This window comes from Acanthochromis polyacanthus, chromosome 13 (assembly GCF_021347895.1).
Source record: "Acanthochromis polyacanthus isolate Apoly-LR-REF ecotype Palm Island chromosome 13, KAUST_Apoly_ChrSc, whole genome shotgun sequence".
NCBI lineage: Eukaryota > Metazoa > Chordata > Actinopteri > Pomacentridae > Acanthochromis > Acanthochromis polyacanthus.
In genome coordinates this window covers 13,017,979-13,030,447 of record NC_067125.1, presented here as the reverse complement: position 1 = coordinate 13,030,447, position 12,469 = coordinate 13,017,979, and the positions used below count along the sequence as shown (strand labels likewise).

General features: G+C 39.7%; 1 protein-coding gene across 1 annotated transcript in view; it reads left to right on the top strand.

Annotated features, from left to right (window-relative positions):
• The window catches only part of gdpd5b (glycerophosphodiester phosphodiesterase domain containing 5b), a 47,260-nt gene that overhangs the window by 20,369 nt on the left and 14,422 nt on the right, over positions 1-12,469 (top strand). Inside the window, 2 exon segments of the mRNA XM_022199685.2 lie at positions 10,023-10,126; positions 12,217-12,310. Coding sequence (XP_022055377.2) covers positions 10,023-10,126; positions 12,217-12,310 — 198 coding nt within the window.

Here is a 12,469-nt window from a genome sequence, read left to right as displayed (position 1 = left end):
CGGCTCAGATGTTTGTCTCTCAGCATTCATTTAGAAAGAACAATTATCTCTCAACAAATATGTCCTTGCTGGCTTATCCCCCATTCAGTAACCTTGAGCTTTTCACAGAGAGGCTCATTTGACATTACAATACTTCATTGTTTTCCGCTTGTCTGTCATCTCCAACATTCTGTCCATTTTTAATTAGTTTCATAAGCTCTTATAAGAAATGTTACCTGTTAAATTGTTTGTGTCAAGTTGAATCTGGCAGTGAAGGTTTGGAAAATCTGCACATTTTCTGTAAAGGGGTCACATCTGAAAACATTTTGGAGCAAAGTTATAATAAAAGGTAGTGGGGGTTTCATATTTACAATACTTTGGCATCTGGATCATTTTAAAGAATATAAATGTCCAGTAACATTCTTGAAATCTTTTCCTGGATTTGTTTTGAAACATTTGAGCCTTGGCTCCTGAAAATTGCTTTTTTTCCCTAGTATTAGCCGCATGCCAGGATAAGTATTACAGCCTACACAAGATGATCCATTTGTCCTGACCTTTCCCTTTCTCTCTGCTATTTAGGAAGGACACACAGGCTATGTTGCTGCAACAAAGTCAAACACACAGCACAAACCCCTGTGTGCACTCAATCACTGGGTTGGATTATTTATTTATGCCCACATACCATACTGTAGACCAGCAGAAACCCAGGACACAGACAATAGTTGTGTCACTAAGCACACACATAGATCCCCTGAGGAAAGCATATGGCCTACATTAAAGCTACACTGTGTTAGACTAACAGACACAAATAGCACAGGTAGATGGGAACCGTTTTTTTTTTCATACGCTCTTCATATAAGACACATAGCTCAACTAAATACAGATATATTGATTTTCTTCTTCTTCTGTTTGCATGAAACTGGACACCATGTAGCTCTGTTTCCTCTTGCAAGTGGTTTTCTTTTAGGCCCACTGATAGAATAGTGCAGATTCAGCATTCTTTGCTCATCCTTTGTTTTGGCCGGGTGGTGTTGGACACCACTTGTCTTGACTCCTGTGCAAGAAGCTCGCAGTGAGGCACAAACAAGCTGCCATCCATTTCCACTTAGCTGATTCAATAAGATTTTCCCTCCCCATAACATCCTTTTGTTTTTTGTTTTCCATCATAAGCGGACAGAAATTACAACAGATTCAGTGATTTCTTGTATAGTATTTATTTTTTACAAATATATAAATAAAAAGGGCTTAGAGTGCCGCTTTGTCTTAATGCTGTAAGTAATTATGACGAGCGGAGGAGTAGAGCTATGCAATTTGCTGTTTGTTTCTGTTTATGTGACTGTGCCAGAAGCAGAGAGCTGTCATTTCCATTGAGAATGCTTCTTAACTTTGGCTGAGGTGACATCATAGAAGACTGCATCTGTAACCATCCCAGTAAACAAACTGTGACCAATCAAGGACAGGTATCAGGTACATGTAACAGGACCTGTGCGAATCACAGAAGCGTGAGAACTCAGAATCTCATGTTGAAACAACTGTAGGGTCATTCATAATCCACAAGTGAATCATGCAATTTCTCTCCTTTTTCATCTTTGTTCACAGTAATGAGTCGTTCAGGTTGACTGACGGCCTTAGAGAAGTCTGTGTTCAAGGTGCTTTGTTGGAAGACAGCCCACGTCATGCAGTGCAAGCTGATCTGGCCTCTCAGTAATAATTGAAAGTATTTCCATTTAGCCAGTCTTTACCATTCAGTCACACAAAGGCTTCAAAAATAGAAGCAAAGCTGCTCTGCCTTAATTTGTCGGTGATCTCGTGGTCTTCATTAGCCCCGGTCTGTGAAATACTGGACAAGAAGGAGAACTAGCAGTCACTTTTTTCAGGCTTAATAGTGACTCCATAAAACTGCACGTGGTTTTTTTCCTTTGTTTTGTGTAGCAACAGTTAAGATTGCAAGAGATGAGGAAACCAGATGAGCAGAATTAACGCCAGACAGTAGTTGTTGAGATGGTGACTGTAAAATAGTCTGTTTTTTTCATTTTGATGTACAAGATCCTCTCTTTCTTTTCTGTATCATCGTCAGTTTCTCAGACATTAACATTTCACAGCTGTATTTTTTTTTTGGTCAGGACTTTGTGTGGCTAATCACATGCTAGCCTGTTCATTTTCTTCTAGCTGTCAGACTTAAAGGTCATGAACTTGAGTACATCCGATGTGCAGTGACTCATTGATGAGACTTAGAATGTGATCTTTTCAATGTAGGAAGTGGCCATACTTAATCATGTGGAGTTCAGCTTGGAAAGTAGCTGCTATGTGCAGTGGAAAGAAAAAGTGCATCTTTTGGAATCATTAACACAAATATAGCATTCACAAATATGCAGTTTGGGTCAGCAAAAGTGTGAGAGTCCATAAACTAATGATAGCAAGAAAAGCTGGCAAACCTGGATTCCAGCCAGTGACACAAGATTTAAGGTGTGGATTAGAGCCTTTTGAGTTTGCTCTTGATAAGAAGCATTTGCTGATGTGGAAAAAATTATCTCAGATGATTTACTGTCAAGAATTGTTCATTTGTACCAAGCTGAAAAGAGAAGTAATCATTCCACAGGTGGACATGTTGTCTATAAATGGAGATGATTTAGCACTGTGACCGCTCTCCCTAGAAGTGGGCACCCAGCTAGATGACTCTGCAAGCACAACACATAAAGCTCAGTTTGAAGAGGCAAGCTTTGACTTTAGGAAATTGTGAACACAGTTTCTGCTGTATTCTCATAATAAAGCATCAGAAAGCACTCTTATTATAGATCAGTTAGAATAAATAGCAGTTTTTTGATAATGTGGATTGTATTCTATTGTCTTGCAGTGTAGTTGTGGCACGTGTTGTTGATCTGCCAGAGGATCTGTCTGCTTTGCTACCTTTATTTTTCTATTGCGTATCATGTTCCAGATGAAAAACAAGCCTGTGAAGGGTGAGGGGTTTATATTTAGCTTCACTGTGACATCAGTGCATGGAAACCCAGTGTTGCAATATCCCCCAATAATACGAGTCGTTCATTTGAAACTTTACGCAAGAGCTTCTAGTTTTATTGCAGTCATTTTAATTTGTATCAGTAGCGCAGATGGTCGCTTTGTAAATTTAACACACCGCAGTGACGTCAAAACAGCTGTCCCTAAGAGACGGAAAGAAACTGTTGAATCTGAAAAAAATTCATCCGTCAATATATGTACTGTATCTGCTGTAATTACATAGAAGGTCCCTAAGTTACTTTCTTGTATGTGGGCGTACAGGTAGTTACTTGTGCCACAGTTCATGGTTTACCTTAAACAAGTAATCCCATGCATACAGAAAATGCCTCAAATACACACAATGTGAAATGTATAGAACAAAATTTAGTGACGTGAAGTTTGTGGACCTCCTGACTGGCTGGGAACTGTGTTTATGGAAGTCTGATCCTGAGTTCAGTCTTAGAGCCACATTGTTGATCTTGCATGAGCGGTAAACGACAACCACAAACATGGAACACAAATGTGATCCTCTCACAGCTGGAATTTTTAAAAGACAGATGTAATGCAGAGTCAGCTAGCCATGTTGGCCCATTGTTGGCTGGAATGTATCATACTTTCCTGTTATGACTGTTCAGATCTACGTATTAATTTTAGTGCAGCCTGGTTTGAAAACTTTTGATACAATAGTTACAGTTCAGTAGGAAAAGGGCATTTGTCCTATTTTTCCTTTTTTTGGGATAACCATTTTATTTGCAGGTATTTTCACATTGTGTGCATTGCTCTGGAGGTACAGCTGAATCATAAAGCGATGCAGCACGGCTTGTGTGAAATGCCAGGGACTTATCGGGATATGCTCAGGAATGTGAAGTGACTGAGGTGTTAAGTCCTCCGTAGATAGAGGCATGCAAGGTTATGCCTCGGAGAAAGAGGAGCACAGGACAGTTGAAGCATTTTATTTTACTGCTGCCTGTATTCATTTTTGGCAGCCAATTGAAATCCAGGAGCATGCCACTATATTGGGATGTTAGACTCTGAGTCAAGCTGTTCTACTCATTTGAAGTCATCATTTAGTTTCCCGTTGTCTAGTAAGCAGGGGTGTGCACTGAAATGAGCTTATCAGAAATAACTCACCAATTTACCATGAAGACAAAGCTTGACTGTTCGGCTGCTCAGCTATGATACATACACTGCTACATGTTTTGCAGATTGTACTGCAAACAATCGAGTTGGAGCTGTTTTGCTGGACAAAATGTGTCCACACAGAGTCTAAATGACATCAAGCATATTTTTCTGTATTATGTTCTGTGAAAGAAAATGTTCATATTGGACTTCTGGTATATCTGTGATATCAAATATCGGTTGATATATAGATACTGCATTCAGTAACCCATCAATATGTACGGTAACCTGCATAGACTGGGTGTTTGCGGTCTCTTTTTTTCTGTGTATCTATCTGTCCACCTGTCTCACAGTCAGCAGAACACAAAAGGTGTTCAGAAAGTTGCCGCATTGTATTATGTGAAGAAGTGTTGACACTGTACATGGTGACATGCTGTACGTGATACAAGGACGGTTCAGTCGATGTTAGTTCATGCTGTACTTTGACAAAAGAATGCTCCAGTACAAATGTGCACTCTTGTTATTACACTGTTAATCCACATGCCTGCCTGTGTGATTTATAGGCTGGTGGTCTGTGTTCTTTCTCTGTGTACTGTTGTACAGAGGGTTGGAGCATAGCACAGAAGACGAGAATGCTTTAGTTGCTTTTATAAGTTTCACAGCTTGACAAAATGTGCATGTATTGAGCCAACAACACAAGCTGACTTTTGAATCTGCAGAATTACTTGTTTCAACATGTTAATGTGTTAATTTTCTTTATCTTTTCTCGAGGAACAGTACAGCCTGGTGTCATATTTGGTCAAAATTCGACTTACAAATCAGATGCAAATCAAAGTGGGCAGCATTGCCCTTTGCTTTGCTGAAATGAGGTGCACCATGCTGTATTTGTGTTTTGTTCATGGAAGCATGTTTTGTGTTGGAGAGTAGCTGCTGAGCACGAATCAAAAGCGATCTTGTGCAGATTGATCTAGCTTGACACGTTGAAGCATTCTTGGGCTGGGAAGAGAGCAGATTCAGTCATACTGGCAGTAAGCAGCTGCACTCACAGGGAGATGTGGCACAAATGAATATCAGAGAACATCTGTAACCATTTTAAAATCAACATTACTGATTGATGACTTAATTCAACTGTGTCCTTGGAATGACAATGTTCTGTACATGCCTCATAGTTTGTAGTTTTATTCTGCTTGGGAACTAGATTGATGGTGTTTATCCCAAAGGACCACATAAAAATGTCAGCATATCTAAGAAAGGGGTTAATTTAGAAGTCGCTTACTATTTAACACTTATCTTTTGCATGTAGAAAGCAACTAAGCACAAATGCTGTCTATGATAGAATTTGAAAAAGAGAGAAGACAGTAATGTGGCGCTGACATTTTGAGTTGTTCCTAGACCTTAAACTTCATAATGACATTGCTGCAGAAACACAGGAACAATCCAATAAGCCTTTTTTAATAAATATATCATTTCATGCTTTAGCTGTAATCCACTTGCTGTGAGCAATCTAGGACAAATGAAAAACTTGGGCAAAATGTCAGAGGAAGGAAAAAGGTAGACTCAAATAGACTTTTATTAAAATGCTGCACTGTTGTCCTGTTCTGTGGAGGCTCATAGTCCCTGTGAAGTGACTATAGATGGACCTTTTAATTTACCACAACTGTGTTTTCACGGTCATAAACTGTTCCTGAAAACAGGCCAAAATTTTCTACTTTCTCTCTCCATACCTGCCTTTCCTGCGATGCTTTGGCGAGTCAGCAATGATATATTAGTTTCATGCTGTTTTTAGCAGTTTATTTTTTCTTTAGCAGCCCCTTTTTAGAGTTTGATTGAAAATAAAAGTGGTGCAGTGATAAATGATAAACACTATTTGAGCTGATAGTGATTGAAGAGGTGTAAATCCTTAGTGGGGACAATAGATTTGTGTTCATAGGTAGGAATTGTTTATAGCATTTGCCACTGCTACTTGGACAGCTCAGTGAGCAAAGTGCAAGTGGAAGATTTTCTGGAATGTGTCCTTTTTAGGTTTTGGTGTTTACATGCTGCAGATATTGCTGTGATTCATTTGATCCCTCTATATTTAGCAGTGGAGTTTGTTCCATTACTTTCAGTCTTCTCAGTGTTTCAAGCCAATTTGTTCCATGTTTATAAAACACATTTATCTTAACCATTGTAGCCATCTGAACCACATCACTCAGAGTATATATAAATGCTTTAATTATTTCAATATTTTTGAGTCACTTAATTACTTACATAGCACTAGGGCACAGTTAGATTTGAAAGATAATTCAATAGCTTTAGTCCTTCTTAAAGAGAACTTGGCCTTCTGTGATTTCTTGAAGTGTCAAACCTAACAGGTTGTCAAAAGCATTATCAGAATGAGGCACGGATGACTGCTGGCATGCACTGCCACACAAACACCCAGAGCCTGTGGTGTTCTCATGTGCCGTTTTCAGCGTGTGCTACGGGGATTTGTGCCCGAATAAAATGCCAGCCATGCAGAATGGTAATGTGGTGTCAGAAAGGCAGGCCAAGTCATATCAGGATGGACAACTCTGCTGCTGAGTGAGCTGGGAAACAGGAAGAGAGAATATCAGACCTAACAAGAAGCTACAAAACTGAGTAATGAGAGCCATACAGTAATCTTCACAACCGAAGAAAATGTATAATAGTCACATTTTTTGTGCTGACTTAGCTGTGTGTGGGTACTAAATATATATATATGGAGTCTGCAAGCCAAGAACTGCAGCACCTTAACTGAAACATCCAACATATCAATTTATTAAAGAGATGGTGTAGTAGACTGTGCTTTATGGACAATATCGTGATTGAAACTCAAGATTTTCTCTCCGAGTCATGTTCAGCCTGTTTAAATTGGTCAGAGCAGGCAAAGTGATTTTGATTTGTCCAGGATTGAACACTTCACTAGTTGTTACATTGAAGACAATATAACAGTGGCAGTAAACAGCAAAGATCTCAGTGTAGTTGATTTATTGAATGTGTCATCTCAGGTTGCGTCTATCATTACCCATCATTACCCAGAGGAACGGATGAGGTGGAGGGGTGAGGGTGAGGGGGGCTGAACAATGTCTCCTCTCAGGAGCAAGGTCGGCTCTCCCAGGTGTTTCCAGGTAGTCATTAAGGACCATGGGAACCAGGGTCAGTGCTTTCTTATCCGTGGACCTGTCACACATACAGCTCTGTCTCCCACAGAGATCGCGGTAACCTTTTTGTAACCAGCATTTGCTGTGATCTTTGTCCTAAGACATATCTGAATATTAGAAAAAGAGTGTGCAGGAAAAAATTTTGTTGTAGTGAGACAAAAACGCCAAAAAAGCATTCGTTTCTGCTTTTAGAAAATACTATCAATAAGAGGTTTTCTACAAAGACTACATTTTGTTTTTTTAGAGTGATTTTCTTGCTATGAAGACAGGTATGTGCAGCCAGAATTATGTGGATGTACCCGTATTATCTGATGTAAGATGACCTTCTTACATAATTAAGTTTTTTCTTGCACTTGTACTTCTGAAGCCATGTCCAAATATAAAAAGGGGTTGAAGCAGCATTCCCCCAGGCTTGTTTCCCTTTTTTGTACAACTGATCACCAACATGGCCTAAACCTAAGCCCAGAAATTAAATAATATGCTGTTATTTTATCATGATTTCCATATTAAGTCTGACCCTGGTCTGAATGTTGAAATGTGGGAAAGCTCTTCAAACTGGCTCGAGGTCAAAACATGACCTTTAAATACTGCTGTGTTTAAAATTATTTCTGACAGATTTTGATTCATAGGTTCATATATAACATTCTGGGGGCTTTTAAATGCTGTCAGAGAACCAAACGCATTGAGAATGAGAGCAGATTTAAGCAGGTCAGGCAGACTGTCTTACCTGGGTGTCACATCAGCTGGTCGAGGCGATAATGATCGGATCCTTGGCACCGACAGCGCGGTCAAGCCGATGTGCTTAGGTTGCTTAACCAAGTGACTTTGTCTCCATGCTACAGTCCATGTTTTGTAAGCATTCTGGGGCAGCTAATGATGATAAATTAGTCTTGGGATTTTTCCTTTCCATATCTGCCATTTATTTCCTGGGAGCTCAAATGGCATCTTTAAATGCCTCGTTTTGTCTGACCACTAGTCCAGCACCAAGAGTTACTCAGTTAGCAATTATATAGAAAAGAAAGGGCAGCAAATCTTTCCAAATGAGAAGATTTAGCCAGTGAATGTTTGTTTTCTCAATCACTTAGCAAAAATTCTTAGCAGCTAATCAAATACTTAATTGTTACGAAATAAAAATGTATATGCATCAATGTAATGCAAGTGCTTCTTTATTATCTATGCAGATGTATGCACACATACCGCGCCCTCCATAATTACTGGCACCCCTGGTTAAGATGTGTTCTTTAGCTTCTAATAAATTCATTTTTTTTCTAAATAATATAGGACCACAATGGAAAAAAAAGAGGAAAATCCAACCTTTAATTCAAGTGCATTCATTCATTGGGATAAAAAATCACACATTAAGAAAAAATTATTTTACATCAAATCGTGTGTCACAATTATTATATATGCCACAATTATTAGCACCCCTGATGTTAATACTTTGTACGACCCTCTTTTGCCAACGAAACAGCACCTAATCTTCTCCTATAATACATTTTTCAACAATTATTAGTGTGAGAGTATGCTTCTGCAATAAAAATTCAATTTATTTTAAGGTTTTCAACACATCTTAACCAGGGGTGCCAATAATTATGGAGGCCTAGCTCAAAGACAAGATGTTCTAAGGAAATGTGCATTTTGTCCAGATTACACATGGAGTTAATGTCACTGAGCCAACCTAACTAGCATTTATAATCGAACAATGCGATCAAAAAGTGTGTGATTTTCCCCAAACAATAATGCTCTGTGTGTTCGCTGGTGTCTGATGTTTAGACTCCTGTTACTTTTTAACCTACTAGAAGCTTTATTTCATCAACACTTAATGTGCTATCTAAGAGCTGTCAGCATACATAAGTCAGCCAACATGGCAGATGCTTATTTCTCCAGGGCAACGGCTTTTCTTGAAATGATGAACAATTTTCTCTGCTTTATGAAAAGGTCCGAAGGTTCTTGTCTGCGTCACAGTATAACTAGATGTATTTAAAGTATGTAGAGAAAAATATATCGTCCATATCCTCCTGAGTATGGCCTTGGGGTGTGCTTCTGTCTGTCTGTATCTGAAGATGTTGCCCATTTAATATTTGCCAAGGCACAGGAGTGCACGAGTGATGAGGACAGTAATCAGTCAGCTTGCATGTGAAGTTATTAAAGTCATTCCTCGATAATGAGCAAAGAGTATAAGGGAATACTCTTTGCAAAGGTCAGCAGCCAGGTTGGCAGCATATGCTCGGCTTCGGTAAGTCTGTAAAAAGTTAACTTGCAATGAACTCTGCTGGTCTTTGAAGGTGTTGTGGTTAATTAACCACGCCTGACGTACGTCAGCAGGGTTACTGCATTCGCTTCGGTATCTGGCTGGGTAAGTATGTATGTGGGTATGTCCGGTCAGATATCTCTGCAAGTGCTGAAGTCAGGATAATCAAACTTGGCACTGAAGATCAGTCTAAGGTCCCCTGCTCAGTTGTGGAGTTAGAAGTCAGCAGATCAAGTAGGAAGGGATATACGTAGGATGTTCAAAATTGATACAGAGCATCATGCATGGGCGTGGTTCTGCCCTCTACTGGGGGCTCGTCTAGTTTGAAGTTATGCTCGTCAGTTCAATAAATGTCCGTGGTGGGATTTTGTATTAATATAGTCGTAGAATTCAATTTGTTCTCATTGTTTTGGCAGCATTCATTGTTGTTCAAGTTGTGCTTCTTTTTTTCAATTCTAATTTAATAAAGCAGAGCCACAGAAATGATTAATTGTATTTGTATGTATTGTGTGCAGTGGGAGCTGCTGTGGTCCCTCATCCTCCTCTTTACCTTCTGTCTGCTGCTGGTCTGGTTCTACTTCTGGTGGGAGGCACATAACGACTACAATGAGTTCAACTGGTGAGTACACAGCAAGCCTGATTCTCCCGTTGTGCTGTCAGGTCAAACAAGATAAATCCCTGCATATGGTTTTGAGTGTGAATGCATTCCACCCATACTTGTTTGCTTGTCGATTTCCTAAATCATCAGTTTAATCTGTTCTCCGCCGTAATCTGAGCAGAGACCACCCAGCCCTCCACAGATTACGGCATTATGTAACGGATGGCTCGCCCAACATTTCCTGTCTGTTCATCGTTCAGCCCCGTGCCACATTTGCTTGACCTCATACAAGTTTATGTGACATGTATGCAAACCAAACACAGGTTTTCAACAGCTACTTAATTACACCACATCACAGAGCATAATGAAAACACTGCAAGCTACTAAAAATATGATTTAGTGAATCATAGTGGGGGAATTAATTGGTTTCAGCTGTGTTTTAAAGTAAAACTGCATAGAATCATTGAAAATCACACAGAATCTCAGGATTTCATATGAAAATGCTGCAGAAGTTTGACTTTAGACACTTGAATTCAATTAGACACCGTTTAAAACATCAGTTTTAGCATCTCAACACCATCCTAAGACATTCTGTCCCCAAATTGTTTTTTTATTATGATAAATTCACAACCTATTGATGTTTAAAATTGGATCTTGTTTGAAATTTTAGATCATTTATATTGCAGCATGCTCTTGAACACATCATACTACAGAATGATTCCTTCTCTGTCCCATTTTGTCAAAGCTCTGATCTTTCTCTCCATCTCCCTTTCCCCTCCCCCTCTTCTCCTGCTCTCAGGGACCTCTGCAATTTCACCTTTCCTCTTATTATCGTGCTTTGTGTCCATTACCTCCTTTCACATTCCTCTCCCAGTGTAGTTCCTCAATATTCCCCTCTTTTCTCTCTTTGGCCTAAGGTTTGCTTTACCTTTGTAGATTTTTTTTCTTCATGTATTTTGCTCAGCGTAGATTTGCCATCATCTTTTCCCAAAGAGACACTCAGTCCAGATTCATCAGCCGTTGCTTTTATCTCAGTTCATGTCAGCTTTGATGGACACACATTCACCATTCATTTTTAATAGCAAATTTCCTGCTTTTCTTCCTGCTTTTTGTTGGGGTTCCACATGTAATCACATCGATGACATCCCTGCCCTTATGTGTTCCAGTGATTTAGCAGCAGGGAGTGTCCCGATCCATCTGCACCATAAATGTATTCACAAAGGGCGAGGAGCGATCGGCACTAAGTGAGCCTGCTGTGGCTCTGTGCCACTGGAATCACTGATAAGGCTTTGAATGTAATTAATGCTAGGCCCTAGCTGTCGTGTCAAAACGCACATACACTTGCATTCATACACTTTCTCCTTTCTCTGCAGCTGTGGACCTATTGATACTAGTGTCACTTGATTGAGGATAATAGCTCAGAGCGACATGAAGATATTTATATGTGTGTGTGTATACATATCTGTCTGGCTGCATCTATTTGCAATAAAAACAACCGATAAATTCAGGGGTATATTTGTTGTTGTTTCCTCTTACTGTTTCATCTATTGAAGAGTCCCATAAGACAAAACCCAGTTGTCAATAATTTTCTAACCATCCATTAATAATAACAATCACATAATCTCTTGTCTCCCTGTAGTCCGACAACAGTGTCTGTGGTCACTTTGGTGTGTCTGTGGTAGCTTTATTGCAACAATAAAGCACAAAGCTTGAGAGCATTTGATCTGTATCTGTCTTTAAGTCAAAGACATCTAAAGCGCCAGCAGTCTGCAGCAGTTCACCATTCTCTTACAGGATGTCGTCAGTCTTCGCCTTTCTTTTTCCATTATATCCGTTTCAACCTGGCAATGTTGTGGACTCGCAAGGTCATATTCTGCTGCTTTTCACTAGTCCTACAACATTTTTCAGTGTTTGCAGGCTATTGTTTCCAAAATGTCCTTCTTTGTTTAGTTGTAAGCTCGTAAGTCATGGTTTGTTTTGCATGAGAGAAAATGCCAAATAGTGCTTTAGTCAACAAGGTATATGAATAAACACAGACACACCCTTCAGTAATGAAGAAATGAAGCTGAGCACTGTTGACAGGAACGTTATGAGCTCTCTTGTTCCTGCAGGTTCCTGTACAACCGCTCTGGGGAGTGGAGTGATGGCACTGTTCCCATCCTCGCCACCACCGCTGCTGGCTTCACCTACATTGCATTTTTAATGGTGAGTTCCAACTCAAATACTCACTCAGGAGCTGCTCAACATGTTGTGCTCGTCGTAAAACGCTGTTGATGCAAATTGTGACGTGTTTGCATGTGTTGCCAGACATAGCACCCACTTACATGATGATTCTGAGCAAGTTGAGATCTGTTTTTTAAAAAG